This window comes from Centroberyx gerrardi, chromosome 24, assembly GCF_048128805.1.
Source record: "Centroberyx gerrardi isolate f3 chromosome 24, fCenGer3.hap1.cur.20231027, whole genome shotgun sequence".
Classification (NCBI taxonomy): Eukaryota; Metazoa; Chordata; class Actinopteri; order Beryciformes; family Berycidae; genus Centroberyx; species Centroberyx gerrardi.
This window is the reverse complement of record NC_136020.1, coordinates 15,407,232-15,425,934: the sequence shown is the minus strand read 5'-3', so window position 1 is coordinate 15,425,934 and position 18,703 is coordinate 15,407,232. Positions and strand designations below refer to the sequence as shown.

Genomic DNA, 18,703 nt, shown 5'->3' with positions numbered 1-18,703 from the left:
AGGCTGGTCGTCATCGGCAACGGGGCCGAGCAGGAAGTGCCAGTGAAACGGGCTCTTTCCTCTCTCTCTCTCTCTCTCTCCGCTTGACTCACACAGGCACAGACAGACAAAGACAGTTACACACGCACACGCACACGCACACACACACACACACACACACACTTCCCACAGCTTCCTTGCCCACATACTCCCCAAGCTAGTCTTTAATAGCTGTGGCATTTCTCATTTCTGGTCAGCCCAGAGACACAGCCCCCTACACAAGTACACACACACACACACACACTCACACCACACACACACTTCCATCAACTTCCTATCTCGCATCCTTAACAGCTGTGGCGCTCCTCACCTTGTACGTGCCCCCGCCACCTCCAGGTGAGCTGAACACGTTGCCTTTCTCCCACATGCTCTTGATATTCCGTATGCTGTCGGTCGCCATGGGCAGATCCACCGCTCCGGAGCGGGGCGATCGAGACTCCCTGTTCTCTCTCTGCGGGGAGAAAGCGGTGGGTTTTAAACCGCTGGATGGTTATCAAAGCTGAGATACCTGTCTATGCAATGTGTGAGGATTTTTAAAGGGCCCACATGAGCTTGCTAATAACCACAGTGACAAATTCCTACTCCTCATGTCTTTCAAAGCGCTTGAGAAATATAACTCGGTGTATTGCTTTGGGCATTACTGAGGGAGACACATGACAAGCCATTCCCGACCGCCTACGTGTCTTCTTGGAATGTTTTAGGCGTTTGGCTGATGAGACGAGGCTTGCGAGGAGTGAGCAGGTAGGACAGGACGCATTGATGGATACTTTCGCTGTCACAGGGATCAAACCTGTGACCTTTCAGCTACAGGACAGCCTCTCAAACAAACAGGCCACCCTGCTGCCAGTTTACTACGTTATTGCAGTGGCTCGTGACCCCTTAAAACGAAGCGATGCCTACTTGCGAAGAATGATTCTCCCTTTTCAGGTTGTTTCATTTGATTCATAATCGGAGGAGGCCTAGGGGCTTAAAACTATTCAGTATTTCACAAGAAAAAAGCAAAAAATTTGGGAAAAGTGTGGAAAAAATAGACATGATAATAAATTTGTACAGCAGAAATATGTTTTTTCCTATCCCATCATCTCGCGACCCCCTGAGGGCTCCCGACCCCCAGGATGAGAACCGCTGTGTTATTGTGCTATTAATGTGTCCATATGTATTTTACAGTGCAGTGCTGACCTGAGCAGCCGAGGTGTACTGCTCCAGCCTGTTGTCGATCTTGGACACCACAGGAGAGTGAGACGTCTTCACTGAGCTGCTGGGCAGAAAGCAAACAGTTAGGATACATACAGTCAGGTGAAAAATGGGACTGCTTTGTATATTATACACCACTTTTATCTAAAGCGCCTTATAATTCCTTGAGTGTAGACACTTGTGACCCCAGTGGGAATTAAACCCCCGGCTCTGGCAGTGTCGTGCCACACTTTAACTATTCAGCAAAACAGCACCCGCAGGTGATCAAGTGTAGGCTTTGGTACTGGGACACAATATAATGCACAAGCTATATTTTTACCTTTTCTGTGCCGACTTGTTCAGGAACTCGGCCCGCTCTCCGATCTGTATGGAAAGATTCAGAGGAGGCCGGCGTCTTAATAAATATTGCAGCGACGTTCTACACATGCATAAATCACTGCAACACAACATTTCCTTCACTCTTCAGTGGCATTAAAACAGATTTTGAAACCAATCCTCCTCTTGATTTCTATGCTTCCTTATTGTGTGCATGAGGAGTTTTATCTTAAAATGCTATATATCTATTTTAAGGAAAAAAGAGCTGATGGAAAAAGTGAATATTTTAAACACACACGTGATACTATCCTCAAAAACTATTGGTCCGAGGATGACTCATAACTTAAAAAGCATAATGTGCTTAACTTTCTCCTTTCTCGCCAATAATCATTTTGTAAGAGCCGGCCTTAATTTTTTCAACTGGTGGAAATCTCATTTTCTCATTTTGAAATGAACCTCTTCATATCCTTATTAAGTTGGGTTTCTTCCTGACCAGCAACACACAATGTGACTGACTGTTCCCTCTATGCAGAGCACAGCTGAATGACACACACACGCATGCACACACACACACACACACACACACACACAGAAAAAAACACACCAAGCTTTTTTTTTTTTCTATCTCCGCCTTTGGACTGTGGGAATCTCAGAGGATTGTTTATGATATACGACAAAAAGGCTAAAAGGGGGGCAATGCAATCATTCCTTAGACGCTCACAAAAAAAACAAAAAACCCTTAAACAGACAGAAAGAAAGAACAGCAGAAAAAGCTCTCTCTCCCCCCTCTCTCCGTGAAAAAGGACCTCGCTCTCGGCTACTGAATGTGGGAGTTCCCAAAATACTCCCCGACAGGAAATTCCCCATTCTCAGACGCGTTTTAAAGAGCTGTAGCCGTCCGAACGCGGTCACAGTAATCCTGTTAACCCTAATCGCTTTCCTGCATCCCCACAGCCCGTCCTTCTCTCTGTCCCTCTGTCCTTTGCCTTATCTACAGTACGTAGCGGGGTTATGCTGCTTTACTGCTGATAACACTTAGGCCAGCTTCTGGGACTTTGTGTACCACTGGGATGGTGCCCGCTGATAGCGAGGCATGTTTCTGTATGTTTTAATATGACAAGAGCCAGCATATTGCATCAACAAAAAGTAATGAAGAAAAGAATGTATGTTCTCAATGGCGCCCATGCTTTTTTTGAAATCACAATACAGGCTTTTGACAGGTTTCAAAGCACCTAAGGGTCATGAAGAGTCACAAAAATGGAACGTGGAAAAGCTCAATTTAAGTAAGAAATAGGAAAAGCAAAGCAAATCAAATTGCAGTTCTGTGTGTTTTTTTTTAGTGTGGACACTAGTCGCTTTCCATGGCATTGTGCCCTTGCCACTTCCAAGGCCTATTACATGCCATGTATTTTTTGCATGCTACGATAACAAATGTCTCTAAAACTGGAGGATTAAGCACACACTGGAGGCAGGCAGACAGCACAGAACCACATGCAATCCAAATGTGTAATAATGTGGTAATACTGTGTCAAACAAACACAAAAAACACACCATTTACAACACTGCAAAGCAACAACTCATTCATAACTCTGAAGAGTATGAAATATAAAACAGACAGATACATCCAGACACAGCCAGATGGACACACACACACACACACACACACACACAGCTGTACCTACAGTGAACATGACGACAAAGTAAAGCTGTGTCTGTGAGGCCATGGGGGCGGGGGGGTGGGGGTTGGGGTTGGGGTGAAGGGTTGGAGTTGAACAACATTATTTACAAAACCAAGACCACAAACAAACAAACAAACAAACAAACAAACAAACAAACAACAAAACCCTAAATCTAATCAGCCCAGAGCTCGTAAACCATTAGAGCGAGCCTCGAGGCTGCAGTCTCACCGGGAAGGGCCAGATGGATATTACTGCTAACTGTCACTAATTACATTTTCTCCACTGGCTGAAAATCCCCCTCGGTTCTCAACGCGTGGGAGTCGGCTTTTGGCGACACTGGAAACATTTATTCACATTCGAGTTGATTAAACGTTCCTTCGCCGTGACAAACATTTATCTTCGGAGGGGGAGGTGGGGGGCGCGACACGCTGTGCTGTTTCAGGCTGCGGTCTCTCTCGCGCGTGTGTGTGTGTGTGTGTGTGTGTGTGTGTGTGTGTGCAGAAAGCGGACGATTGACAAACAGCGCTACTTTAAGATGTCAGCGCACGACAGAATCAAAGAGAGGACAGTCGGAATGAGTTACAGAAGGACTGGCTATCGAAAAAAAAAAAAAATCTCTCCCTGTGCATCTTTACTTGTGGGCCCTTTTTTCGATTTATGAATCCTCCTTCATCTCGATCAGATAACACGTCACGCAGAGCGCTAAAAGAGGTGAGAGGAGCAGATGCGGGTCACCCGGCACTTAATCTCTTCAAATACTTTGAATGTTTGCTTGAGCTTTGCTGGAGTGCCGGATGAGTGGGATTTGCAGGTTTTGGAGGACTATTACGGTGGTGGTGATTCTGTGCTGGACAGGATTCACACACAGGCAGAAAAATACAGCACAGGCGCAGTATTTTATGGCAAATCGAAATGCAGTTGAAGAGTTTCATTTGAGAATAAGATATCCCCCGTTTAAAACAAACAACCACTCTTACAAAAATGATTTTTGGCATGAAAGTAAAGCCTATTAGAGTATAATATTATAGTTATGTCATCATAAGACCGTTGCTTCCAAAATAAAAATTTTTAAGGATATAATAATTTGTGTTTTTGAAATACTTGCTGATAAATTAAATGACAGATGAAATGATAAATGACACTCTTCAACTGGAGTGAAGCCCTGCAGTGAGACGCAGGTCAGGAGAGGTCAGGTCAGAGGTCAGAGGTCAGAGGTTAAAGGCGGCTGACTGACCTTCAGAGAGGAGCCTCGAGGGCTGACACACTTGAAGGGTTTGCCCTCCCCGTCCATGGTGTCTTCCACCTTCTGTCTCTTCTCAGCAGCCTCTGCCCTCCTCCGCTCTATCTCTTCCTTCATCTTCCTCTTCTCCTCCTGAGGAAGACAGATACATTTACATTAGTGGCATTTTAGCTGATGCGCTTCTCCCAGAGTGACTTGTGATGAGTGCAAAATTAGATGGTGACATCTTTCATGCTCAGTTGTCATTGCTGTGGTGTTGCTGCACTGCACTTCCCAGAGATCACCTGTCAATCAAACAGTGTGTCCAGTACTGTGACGTCTCTCTCATTGGATTTTCTGTTGTTTCTGAAGTTTGAGTGTCTCTTTTCTTTGTCTGTTCAGTCATGGTGGCTATCAATGCTCATGCTAACTACCCAGTTCTTCTTCTAATTATTCCAACTAAATCGCTGTTGTTGCTGCTGGAAACAAAAAATGCATCACATCCTGTATTCCAGAGGATTTTTTCCTGGAAAGACCTACCAGACCAGACATTTAGAACAGCAAATGTTAAATCTTTCATGAACTGGGTATAGGTTCAATCACTATTATGCTATATCAATCAGTGATAGAGAGTAAGAAAATGGAAATGTATTTACATGAAAATGTTGCAGATTATTGCTTTAAATTCCATAAGTCACCAATATAACAAGAAACCAATAGTCAAGAGTGCAGACCACCCAGACAACAGATACAGGATAGATGCCTCTTTCTAATTTTATTTACTTACTTTATCCAATGAGGCAGGCCATGAGCAAATTTAATTACTCTGAACAAATTCTTATTTACAGTGATGGCCTGGAGAAAAAGCCCTGTTGGAAAGCTTGAGACATGCAGACTATCACCAGTCACTTTTTTTTTTAAACAATTAATATATTTACCATTTGAAACATGTACTGTATTCAGAAGAGGGCTGGTAAACTTGGCAGTATGTCAGCCCTCTCCAGCAGCCTTGTCTTGGTTAATTAGTCTCTCTGTATCTCTGGGCCATCTTTTAATTACAAACCACAAGGCCTCATTAACATCACACAAGAGGAGGAGAACAGGGGCAGATAGTGAGAGACGGGCCGCCGTGCTCGGAGCCAAGATCAACAAAGAAGACCAGTCAGTCAACACTGCGAACGCTCGGCCACAGCGTGAGCGTTTGAAAGGAAAAACGAATGACGCGCCGCTGAGTGCAAATTTGAACACGCAGAAAGGAGGAGGTTATCGCATTTGTGATACATAAGCATGAGGTCATTATAAAAGGGGGAAAAAGGAATGACTTTCATGAGTTACGAGTGCGGACCCAAATGGGTCGAGTCACGATAACAGTGAAGTATGGCGAGATAATGCCACGGCGCCGCTAGTACCAGGGTGATGCATGGGTTTTAGCTCAGGCAGGTGTAAAGGCTAAATCAACATGAAAGTAGTGAGATGAAAAAACAATGTGAGAGCGTGTTTGTATGTGAAAGGCAAAGATCAAAACAAAAAGAAATAGGAATAAATGAGAAAAATAAGGGTGAAACATCAAAAAAGGGGAGGAAAAGGCAAAAAGGGGAAAACAGAAACCCAAACAGAGATAGACCAAGAGCACAAGAGATCAAAAGGCATCCACAAAGTGTTCGACTAAAAAGAGAAAACATCACTCGTTCCCTCTCTTCCCCACCTCCTCCTTGGCTTTCCTCTCCGCCTCCTCCTGTTTCTTCTGCCTCTCCTCCTCCTCCAGCACCTTCCTCCTCTCCTCCCTCTTCCTCTTCAGCTCCTCCAGCTCGGCTTCGGCCTCCTGCTGCTTCTGCCTCATCCTCTCGAACTCCTCGCTCTCTGCGTCGTCGCGGCGACGCTTCAGCTCCTCCAGCTTGCGCTCTGCCTCCAAGCGGGCGGCGTCGTCCTGGTCGTCACCCGCGGACACCTCGGGGGAACGCACGCTGCCACGGCTGGGACATACACACACACACACACACACACACACACACACATCCGGGTCAGAGCACACATATACCACGCATTCAGGTCAGAAGCAAACAGAAGAGAAGTGGCACGCAAAGCTGGCCGACACACAGGTAAACACTGACATATGATACAGACAAAATAAATAATATATACAGTATATACACACTTGAAGACGCTCTCTCTCTCTCATGCACAAGCAAACACACAAAGACACACATGCACACACACACACAAACACCGACAATCACCATTGCAAAGGGAATGTAACAGCACATCTCAAGTTTCATGCCAGTGTTTCACTTTGGGGACTTGGGATTAGGTGACCCGTGTCAAACGCACTGCGGTTCTGCTCCGGAAAAGCTGAATGCTGAACAAAAACAGCTTGTTTGCTTGCAAATCTGATTCAGATATGCCTTTCAATTACTCTGCAGACACCTTAGGCAATACCGCCGCGCTTATAGCCCAGCTTGAGCGACAAACAATGAATGCCAGGCTGCAACATCAATAAGCTGTCTGACTGCTCTGGCCATGTTCAGCATACACAAACATTATGTAGTGTTCAGATAAAGATTTGCCTTACAAAATCTTCATGATTCAGCCTGTAAAATATAAAGGATCCAGCCTGTAAAAGTGTCAACCCAGGACTTGTTTACTATAAAAGTACCGCATTTTGTTTGGACTTTATGAAAGCAATCATTTTGTAGGAATGCGTCTTTTTTCCAGGGCTGGATATCTCATTTTGGAATGTAACAGAGATCTTTAGTAGCTTGGTAGCTTGATCTTTTCAGCTGACCTTTGAGTCAGGAATATTAAGTTACTACAGTACTTTTCCACTTTTCCACAGCTCGGTCAAGTGGAGTCAACTCAATATGCAGTATGAGATGAAAGACACTACGTAGATCCTTTATATTTAGCAATACTGATTGATGACATTCAGGCATCGATTTTATTTTCCCAAAATGGATGTATGGCATTTTGGAAATTACCTCTCCATTTGTCTATATAACGATGTTCCAGCAGACAAATAATCTTTGCTGGCAACAAAATGCAAGACGAATCACAGGAATATTGTTTCGGGGGAAAATGGAGTTGCATAAATAATTCATAATCCCTGGTAACCGCAATTTGGCACGGCACAGACAACCAGCAGGTGACTTGGTGTGTGTTGTGTCCGTGTACCTGAGGGTCCTCTCAGGTTTCCTGTGCTGTTTGGGAGGAGTCTCCTCATGCAGACCTCCGTTCTGCTTCCTCTGCCCCTCCCTCTCGTCCCCGGCCCCGCCTCTCTCATCCACCTGCAGCCACACACAGACAAGCACAGGGAGAGTGAACAAAAGGAGCGAGGCGGCTGGTGGGTTGGCTGAAGGGGGCGGGGTCTAGCGTGTGACGTCACGGCATTCCGAAAAGTGCCTCCACACAGTGGCGAGAGAGGGGGAGAGAGAGTAAGAGAGCGAGAGAGAGAGAGAGAGAGAGAGAGAGAGAGAGAGAGAGAGACCACGCCACACCCCAAATAAAATAACAGAACATCACATAACGCAGCGTCCACTCCAGAATTACTACTGGCGGAGGATTTTCTAACATGTGATCACCCTGGGAGTGAGTGTCTCAAGCTATATATTTCATACCACTTTCCTGCACCCTCTTATCATAATGGCTCTCACTGCTTACCTTCCTCAGAAGCATAATTCAAGTCTTACAGTTCATAATCGCCATGTGCGTAACTCCAATACGTATATACAGGGCTTGATGACTTAATTATCTACTTGCGATGTCCCCTTTGCAGTAACCATATTTCAAATGACTTGATGTTCCTCCCCTATAGTTAAGAGTCTTTTGGAGCGGAGTCTGTGTAATGTGAAGTGTTGCTGCCGAGGTGGAAGACATGCAGAGAAACACTGTGACCGTGAATGTGCTGTGACCACTCTGCGGAGCATAGCATTAAACCTTATTAAAAGTCCGACCGCGCGGCCGCGACCACACCTCATAAAACGTCGGCTCGGTTACCACCGGTTCGCGTCGGTGCAAACCACACTGTGACCACACGGGGTGTCTGGGTAATTTCAACGTCTGGCCCGGACGGGTTTTTAATCGCCAACTCTGACTTGGGCCGAGGAACAAGATAGCCTTATTAAGCGTGTTTTTTCAGAGACCGAGTACATTTTGGGTTGAGTCTCGAAAGGATTCCAATGAATGTCTATAAATCTGCACATAAGAGAAGGTCCAAGGAGAAAACATGAAAAGCTACTGTATGTTAGATTCATTCTGTTAAAAAAACAAAGAAACGCCACTGAAGTTGGTTTAAGACATTGAAGTTACCCAGTCTGACTTTCTGTGCAGTGCGTCACACCTCTACAAAAACTCTTACCACAGGTCAGATACCTCATTATCCTCTGAGTGCAGTATCTCAGATACCTCATTATCCTCTTCAGTGTCATTGCTCAGTATCATAGGCATGTTCTCTGATGTGTTATCTATACAATCGTCCTCCTGTACCTCCTCCTCCTCCTCTGACGCTACTGCATCCTCCTCATCCTCCTCAGCCACTGAATTTGCTGACTTCCCCTGATTTGAATTCTCATTGACTACTGAATTTGTGTCTTCTTCAGCGAGTTCCTATGGAAAGGGATCATAGCAGTTCTTTGAAAGCAGATCGGTGATCAACTCTTACATTGCAACGTGAATAAATCAATACCATACTATACCTCGTTTTGCATTTTAGACTCTTCAGTGGACTCCTATGGATAATGAGACAGTCATGACATTTGCAGGGACTGTCACTTATGAGAGATTAAATTGCAAAAATCCTCCTTGAATGAACAAACGACTGACCTGTTCTCTCAGATAAGACCTTCTCGGCTTCTCCTCCACCTCTTCCACCTTCTGCTCCTCCTCCTCTTCCTCTGCTCCCTGCTCCGCCTCTTCCACCTCCTCGGGTGCGGCCTCCTCCTCCTCCTCCCTCGGCTCCTCCTCTTGCTCCTTCTCCTCCCTCCTTCTGCCGTACATCACCGGCTTCTCCTCCTCGTCCTCGTTGTCGCGGTAACGGCCCCTGCGCCAGGAGGCCGGCCTCTCCTCTTCGGCGTTGTTTTTCTCCGTGTCGTTGCCCTCTGTCACGGTGGGGTCCAGCTCCTTCTGCCTCTCCAGCGCCTCCTTCATGCGTCTCTGCCGTCTCTCCTCTCGTTTGGCCATGCGATCATGCAGGGCCTGCTCCTCCTCGTCTCCGCCGCCGCCTCCAAGAGAGCTGCTCACAGACACCGTCTCTGTCACACTGGCAGAGGGAGGAGACAGACATTGTACATTGTTTTGTTTGCAATGGGGATGGGACGATATGCTTATCTCACGATACAATTCGATACACGATATGGGGTTCACGATTCGATACAACCACGATACGATGCAATAAATAAAAGTTCAGTGACAACAAATATATGCACACAGTCATATATGATGATATATGACTGGGCAGAATTATTTATTTCTGAGACACAAACCTTTCTAGCAATGGCATTGGCTTGCTAAAATGTAAATAATTTAAATATGTCATTACAAAGTGCAAATAATATAATTTGGATGGAGAGCCATCTCATTTGTGATTACTACAGAAGAATAAAATGGAGCTAATATCGCGATTCATTTTTCCGCCCCACGATACGTATTGTCACATTTTTGTGTTGCGATATATTGAATTTCAATATATTGTCCCATCCCTAGTTTGCAATGTTCAAAGTCAGCACTAAGACTTGTGCAAGACAATTTGCTTGACCAGTCAGGGATTATGTCATTGGTTTTGCACATGCTAAACGTTTCTGCACCCATGAAAGGCTTTAGTAAGTTAGGGCCTACGTGGACCGTATACTTTTAACATGACAGTTGTTAATGAGGGGGAAGCCTAGAGGTTGGAGAAGCGGGCTAAAACCTGCTGAGAAAATTTGGGCAGGGAAAGTGGATGAGTAACTTTATCTCCTCCCTGTTAGCATTCAGGTGTTCTTGAGCAAGTAATCCCTATCAACTCCAGTGGAGTTGTTCCGTGGCCAACAGTAGAGGTCTGAATGTGTTTAAAACTGTAGAAATGTGAAGCAGGGCATTGCTGAAAAAAAAAAGCATGCATGCTCAGCAAACTTTCCCGGGGTGAAAAAAAAAGTAAAGAAATGAAATATTGTGAAAGGAAATCAAAGTTTCCAGAGAGTGGTTGCCACATCATTGTCAGCTCTTTAGCCAGTATGCAGGGAATGCAGACAATTTACCTCATCAGTAACTCTGCTGGGGTCTATTGACGGGGGCTCACCACACAAACTGTTTTAATTAAACTATTGGTCAGGACTGAAAATGAATAGCAGGCCTATGTCTGTTGGATCCCATCTTTGGACTTATAAATAACAGAAATTTGCATCCTGGACTGGACCAGTTTAAGAGCCCTTGGTCTACACACTCACTCAGTTGTTATGGGTTTAGTTAGCAGCTGTTTATAGAACTACTGTACTGTAAAAGCAGATACATTTCTTTCTCACTTCTGCAAGTATGTGCACCCCAATCAACCAACCAACCAACCAATGAAACCAATCTATCCATCCATCCACCTAACTCCCACCTATACTGCTCAACATATTCTGACCCAACAGTCTGGCAAACATTATCTCTGCGTGTGGACAATCGACAATGGCTACCCAGCGTTACGTCTGGTCTCAGCATCCTCCTGGACAATCCCCTTCTTGTTCGCCGGGCCCAGGATGCATCTCTGAGCTCATAGAGAGGAAACATTCACCACCACAAAGCGGCTTCTGTGCTGCTGGATGTCAGAGCGACCCACCACTTCCACTGTAACCGAGCCGATTGATCTCATAGCATGAAATAGCATGGAAATGGAATTTTACCGCTTTGTTTCCATGACAATCTTTCTGATGGATAGGTATGAGATCATGGGTCGGGTGTCGCACATCGAGAGCTGGGATTGGCCAGTGAGTGGTGTGCAGTTCTTGTATTGGGTGACCTGGAAACTCAAATGAATCCATTTCCAAAAAGCTATATAACCGGTTTGGAAAAGCCACTATACTGAATTTAATCATTCAAATATCGAAATATTCTGTCAGCAAGTGTTATAATTTCGTTAATCTAGGATTTAGATTACATACTCTCCTATAAAAAAGTGTCACTTAATTGGCCAAATGGTAGATATTTTGGAAAGCAACTCTTCAAATAGTCTCAGAAGCCTACAGTATAGAATATATTCTGTTTACATCAAAGCATATGAAAGGTAAGGAAAGATAAAAATACTTTTATGGGGCATTCTTCTGGGGTGGCCTGCCTTTATTTCTCTTTTCCACACAGAGAAGGGACTCACATTGGTTAATTATTGATGAGGTACAAAAACTTCAAAGAATTGGGGATGATAACAGTGACATCTCCCTCATTCCTGCCCTCTCATTCCGCTGACCAAAAATTGCCAAGCATAGAGTTGCTGACTACATACTTCAATACTGACAGACCTTGTTTGTGTGTGTATGTGTGTGTGTGTGTGTGTGTGTGTGTGTGTGTATGTGTGTCACCTGTGGCTGTTGGTCAGGACGAGACTGTCTCCCTGGCCGCTGGGCTCCTCGCTCTCCCGGCCCTTCAGCCTCTCCTGGCGCGCCCTGCGCCTCCTCTCGCGGGCCGCCTCCTCCTCGTCATCATCATTCCTCGCCATCCTGCGGGAAAGAAACAGAGAGAGAGAGAGAGAGAGAGAGAGAGAGAGAGTGAGGAGACAAAGAGAGACATTTTCTCATTTTTTTTTTTTTCAACTTTGCCTTCTACTTTCAACCCTTCATCTCCCCGCTTCTCCTTCCTCCCTCCCTCCACCCAGCTTGACACAGAGAAACTACAGAGCGAAAGTTTGTTTCAATTGGACTGTAATCATCACAGCGACCCAACCTGGTGGATTTGTCCAGGGTTTTTCTCCCTTATCAGACTGCCCTGTCAGCTGTGCAACAACCAATACTTCTTATCGTCGGGCTGAGGCTGCAGTTTTCACGAGCTGATAAAAACACAGTCTGCAGACATGGCTTGGCTGAGGATAAGAGGAGAGCCAGAGAAGCAGGGCTTCTGGCCCACAGCTTGTACTGGTCTGGACTGTGTTGGAATAGAGTGGACTGGAGAGGTGTGTGTGTGTGTGCAGTTTGATTTTAGAATATAATGAGTCTAACAATCTCAGAAGTGAACAAAGTGAAATGAGAAAATATCACTTGTTTCAAAACAATTCAGAAGAATTACATGCTGAAATAGGTGGAGTGAGCTGCCTTGTTTTTTTTTAAAGACATTGCCTCTTGTTTTAATAAAATTCTTGACACAAGCTTATTGACACACCCAGCTCAATACAAATACCACCCACCCAGTGAAACTATTTCACCGCATTCTTGAAAACATATGATTTTAAGACTGAATATGTGTGTGTGTGTGTGTGTGTGTGAGCGTACGGTTTTGGTGTCAGTCCCTCAGAATCAAAGAGCGAGAACTTCTTTCTAGACTCACCATTTTGCACCGATGTTCAACAATCATACAGGGAGAAATCCATCGTAGAAGAGGCAGAGATACTAATTTTTCAACCCGCAGTAGCCTCAATAGACCAGAATGCAATGCAGCTGCAAGCCATGTTGCATTTGAGTAAGGAGCGTGGCCACAATCATAAACACGGCCCAATGTTCACAAAAGTTGGCTATCTAGCTCTATTTATATACCCATACGCCCACCTTTGATTGAGAGCAACAAGTTCACGCCTGTTCTCTAGGGGTCATGGAAAGGCATTCTGGGAAATGTAGGAAATCAACTTAAGTCTAACTCAAGTAGAAGTAGCCAAAGCAGGATGAATAAAAGTGAGTACACGACAAAGTAAAATACGACACTCGTGGAATGCCTTGACCATCACAGGTTGATGATATCTAACTGTGTAAGAGTATCTGAAGAGGGATTCTTCCTTTGAGCATGTTTCAGTGTGTGTGTGTGTGTGCAGCTTGTGGCACCATATCCTCACAGTGTACAGTAGAATGAAAGTACCAAACCAGTTCCTGAGCCGCTGCCTCTCTGGCCACCTGACCGCTATGAGCTGGGCTCCATGCTCCATCTGTGTTCCCCTGAGTGACCTTTACACTCCCACTGCTCGCCACATGCCTAGCTACCTAACATCACAGCGCAGCCTTTGAGGTCAGCCAGCGGAGCGTGCTATTGCATGTTAATTGCAACATGTGTGGTGAGCCGAGCTAAAGCTGCTTGGGTTTATGTGAGGTTTTACAGCTTGTGAACAACAGTTTCCCCTCTTCCTCTCCCTCCCACCCTCCCGCTCCCCCCCTTATTTCTCGCTGTCTTTCTCTCAGATGAGGAATGTTGTCATAACAGAACACATGAATCTGTTAACGCCCAAGCTAGACCTATGGGACGGTGACATCAGAGATATCAGGCAACGCTGCACATGTGTGCACGTGTGTGCGTGAGTGCGTTTGTTGGTTCAGATAGTTCAGCATCTTTGAGCACAGAAAATTGCTTATAACGCAGAGGGAATGCAGCCCCTTGCCCCCAGCCTTAAAAAAAATAGTTTTTCACAATTCCACTCATATTCCATCAACTTGAATTGAGTTCGCCCTACAGTAGAAACTACATTAACCCTTATTACAAAGCCAGAGTAATATGACGTTTCTGAGAAAAAAATACATTGTAAAAAGACCGCCTTAACTCCCGAAGGACCGCGCTGTCCCAGAAACAGCACTAAATGTCATGAGAAAGAGAAAACAACGACGGTTAAAAATGGAACAAAAGAGTCCTTGGCGGCGGTGACGACGACAAATCTCAGGGTTAAAGATTCCTCAGTAGGAGAGGAGAACAAACTCCTAAAAGCTGAATTAGCATTCCTGTCCATCACAGCCTTGGCTAGAGACGCATAGACCAACCAAGGCCCCGATTTAATATCCCTCTCCTTGCCTAGGCCCCAGACTCTATCAGCATACTGACACGGAGATATGGGGAGAGGTGGAGGGGCGATAGGAGGATGGGGGGGGGGGGGGGGGAGAAGAGAGGGAGAGAGGGAGAGAGAGGGACAGAGAGAGAGAGGGAGAGAGGAATAGGGAGGGAGAGAAAAAGAAAGACAAAGCCAGTGCGAGAAATGAAAAAGAGAGAGAAAAGAAAGGGTGTGCACGATGATGGAAGGAGTAATCCGCAGATTTGATCATAGATTAGACATTTTCCAGTACAGAATGAGTCAGGCTGTGCAGCCATAGTAATAAGCTTCAGGTAGGTCTGTCTGTCAGTACTCACTATACAAAACTCGCCATTTTCTTGGGTGGCCAAGTACAGTACATAAGGAAAGCAAACTGCACACTGTTGACTGACAGCTAATAATGGACCCAGCACATTTCATAGATTGCTTTTTCTCCCCCCCCCATGTAAAGACATGTGACTTTACAAACCACAACCATGTTTTCCATGTGGTAGCCATACTGCAGTTGGGAAGGAAATTAATTGTCCTATCACACATCTGCGTGAATTCCTCGCTCTAAATGGAGCCTGGATTTTCTTTTGTCCTGTCAAAATCTGCAGCAGCCTCTCCGCTCCATAATGAGCACGGTAAAGGTGATTTAAAGGAGCGACGCCGCATTCACAAAGCGACTGTCTGTTTCTGTATGAAGAGCGCGGGCCACCAAACACCAGCCATCAGCGAGCCTATTAGGGAGAAATATGTCCAAATATTTTCTTTACAGCAAAATATCTCAGAAATGTCAGCGAAAACAATTTGGGAAAAGCCCATGAGAAAAGACTTCTTCACCCCTCCTAGGCAAGAGAGGGAGGGAGGGAAGGAAAAGAGAGAGAGAGAGAGAGAGAGAGAGAGAGATACAGAGACAGAGATTGGGGAATAATTGCTGTGAACAGAGGGGAGGGGAGTGGGAGGGAGGAGAGTGAAGGAAGGGATGGAGAGGGAGAGAGGGAGGGAGAGGAAGAGAAAGAGAGAGAGAGAGAGAGGGTGGGGGCTTGCACTGTCAGAAATGCTGACCCATTCCCACGCTGGCCTCTCTGTGGACTATTTCCCTTCCTACTGCTGGCCTGCAGAACCACAACGCGCCCCGTCTCTCTCTTCCCCGCCCTGCGCTCTACTGGGCCGGATCCAAAACTACACAGATGCAGCGTTCGCTGTGGTAAAACTCCCCCACCCTGCATTCATTCTGCATCGGCGCTGCTTGGTTCTCACACAGTTCCTCTCGGGGGTGGAGCGAGAGTGAAGCGGCAGTGTAGCGAGCACGTAAAAAGTAGCACCGCTGTCTACATCTGAACATAAAGTAGGGATTTATGTGTGTATAGATTTTTACCCCCTAGAGATTTTTGAGAGCTATTCATGCATACTGTTAGTGGAAAGTACGAGAGTAAGGGAGTAAGATCAGATCTCCAAATTCAGTCTGCAACAATAGCTGAAGCCCTGTCCAAGTTGACGTGGTAACTGAGAATTTGAGATACGTGGCTCAAATATGGTCGTTACCACTCTCTCTCTCTCTCTCTCTCTCTCTCCGTCAGATCCATGGTTTATGATGCAGGACGGAGGCATGTTTGGAATGGTCCATTCACCCTGGGCGGGGATGTTTGGAACGGCCCATTCACGGAGGATGGGTGTTATTTCCTCGGCTCTTCCTGCTCTCTCAGGCGGAGAGCCAGCGCAGATGTAGAGAACGAAAGAGGAGGAGAAGGAAGGAGGAGGAGGAGGAGTGGGATGAAGGGGAAGGAGAGGGAAGATGGAAGAGGAGGTAGAGAAGGAAGAGAAAGAAGAAGAGAAGGATTAGGAGAATGAGGAAGAGAAGGTGAAGGAGGATGAGGAACAAGAGGAAGAGAAGGAAGAGGCAGAGGGAGGAGGAACAGAAGCAGGAGGAGGAGAGGAAAGAGAAGGACAACGAGGGCGAGGAGAAGGAAGAGGAGAGGGAGGAGGGGAAGGAAAAGCAACAGGGGGAAGAGAGGAAAGAGGAGGAAGAGGAGGAGTAGGAAAAGGAAGATGGGAAAGGAAAAGGGCAAACCAATTGACTAACCCAAAATAAACATTTCCCAAAAAGGACATCAGAGAAAAAATGCCCACTAAAGCCTTTTCCAGAATGAACATTGTGCATGCTGCGTTACATATAGCAAAGCCTGAATAGGTCATATCATTATGAACTATTTGACCTTTAAAAATGGTTGGTTTACCACTGTGTTAGTGCAGAAGATCTCCCCTCAATCTACGAATAATGTATAAATATTCTGTTGGCTAAGCACGGCTTGGGCTATGGTGCCCAGTGAAGCTCTTAAGGGCCACAGCTGCAGACACATTATGCATGGAGTAACAACAGATTTCTGCAAACTGTGGATACATTACACTGTGTTACAAGAACATGGCTCCAGCCCAGAAGAACTCGGGACTGTGTTTAGGTGAAGCTGATGCCTTTTGGTAACAGGATTGACTGGGAAAATTCCCCGTCCATGTGTTCTCTTTGGAAAGGATGTAAAAACAGCAGACAAAACATTCCAGTGTGTGAATGTGTGTGTGTGTGTGTGTGTGTCTGTGTTAGTGCACGTGTGCGTTAGTGAGCTGACAGAAACATACTATAGCATTGTTGAGCAGCATGGGTCGAGGAAGTCACTTGGAGGGCAGAAGAGAGTGTGTGAGAAAACGTAGCGGAGCAGAGCAGAGCAGTGTGTGTGTGTGTGTGTGTGTGCGTGCCTTTACTGAATAGAACTAGAACTGAATAGAACTGAATAGAAGCCCAGAGCGCACCTCTGTGTCAACAACAATTCTCTTACAACTATAACTGAGGCTGATGCAAGACAGAACAGGGAAAGCTTGGCTGTTCTCCCTCCGCACGCACACACGCACGCACACACACATGCACACACACACATGTGCCACATTCGCTCTGCTGTAGTTCAGCAAAGTGAATGGAGCTTGTCAAGCCTTCATCACCTGATACTGATCCAAACAGACCTCGATACAAAAGTGGACACCCACATTGACAAGTGCATGCATGCACACACACACACACACACACACACACACACACACACACACACAAATGGGCACATGCAGAACGCAAGCAGGCACAAACAAGAACACACATACATAGAAAAAAATGGCACGCACACACACAAAAACACACACACAAATGGGACATCTCGCCGTCCCAGTGTGTAGGAAACAGCTCTTGGAGACCTGGCCAGTAAACACTTATTATAATAGCCAGGCATCTGGCATCCCTACAGCCGTTATTATATGGCCCCACACTCTCCCTGCGTTCTTCTTCTTCTCACAGCGTGCTCGGTGATGGTTGAGTGGAGCAGGCCAACGAGACAACATGTGGTTTTGACTAGTCCGACTAAGAGGGGCATGTAAATATTGATTGTTTCAGCATATTGGCAGAAAAGGAAACAATGTAGAGATGTAATCTTTTATCAATAACACGACCCAGTTGGTGAGCGGTGCGTCGCCTGCCAACTGAAATTATTGCTGCTCGGACCAAATAAACAGTCGTGAACAAACTCCCGCCGAGCAAAAAATGTAAATGTCGAAGGCGGTTACTACTCTTACTCTCTTTTTCTCCCTCCCTCCCTCCCTTTCTCTTACACTCAGTCAGTTTGCTCTCTCTCTCTCTCTCTCTCTCTCTGTCCTCAGTCTACGCCATTTTCTGCCAAATTCCATGTTCTCCATATAATATAAACGCTCCAAACCTGCATAAATAATTTGAGCTGGAGAGTTTTAGGATATGTCGTGAAACCTAACAACTGCATTAACCTTCACTTGAATCAACTATTTAGAGTGCATCTGGGGAAATGAGGCATAGACTGCATGTCTAAAAGAGGTAAAAACAAAACGATGCCAAGAATGAGAATGGAACATTGCATAACAGTTACACAAAATCAAAATGTATAAGTTTTCCCCCTAAAATGTTGCTGGCAAGTATCCTCAGGTTCCAAAGGCTGTAGATAAAGTAACTATGCAACTAGTAACTATGTAAGGACTCTAATTTGCTAATTTATTTTTAGTTTAGCACACTTCAAATCCAAAATCCTTAGCTTTGTATTTCAGTAACTGCTCACCATACATACAAGCTGGACGGACGGATGATTTACTGAATGTTGTTACCAAACTGAATTTCCCTTGATACAATAAATGCTATTTTAACTTGTGCAATGGACCTTGCTCATCCCCAAGGTAAATGCTACTTCTGTACTGTTTGTGTCATAAAAAAGACGACCAGAGAGAGACATCTGTGTATTCAACAATGGTCAGATTTATGTGAGCTTGTTT

The 18,703-nt window shown here is 45.4% G+C and overlaps 1 protein-coding gene across 9 annotated transcripts in view; it reads right to left on the bottom strand.

Annotated features, from left to right (window-relative positions):
* cald1a (caldesmon 1a) overlaps positions 1-18,703 on the bottom strand; it is a 51,444-nt gene that overhangs the window by 7,759 nt on the left and 24,982 nt on the right. For 5 of the 9 annotated variants that reach the window (XR_013504090.1, XR_013504089.1, XM_078282216.1 and 2 more), the window contains exons 3-12: positions 11,973-12,110; positions 9,262-9,697; positions 9,135-9,167; positions 8,812-9,045; positions 7,615-7,727; positions 6,152-6,419; positions 4,462-4,599; positions 1,553-1,596; positions 1,219-1,297; positions 350-490 (exon numbers count right to left, since the gene is read on the bottom strand). Coding sequence is in view for 7 of the 9 variants with exons in the window: in XM_078282216.1 (XP_078138342.1) it covers positions 350-490; positions 1,219-1,297; positions 1,553-1,596; positions 4,462-4,599; positions 6,152-6,419; positions 7,615-7,727; positions 8,812-9,045; positions 9,135-9,167; positions 9,262-9,697; positions 11,973-12,110 (1,624 nt within the window). In the remaining 2 variants the exon portion in view is untranslated. The remainder of the gene's footprint in view (positions 1-349; positions 491-1,218; positions 1,298-1,552; positions 1,597-4,461; positions 4,600-6,151; positions 6,420-7,614; positions 7,728-8,811; positions 9,046-9,134; positions 9,168-9,261; positions 9,698-11,972; positions 12,111-18,703) is intronic. The other 4 variants (XM_078282219.1, XM_071924482.2, XM_071924483.2 and 1 more) reach the window with 4 other exon arrangements.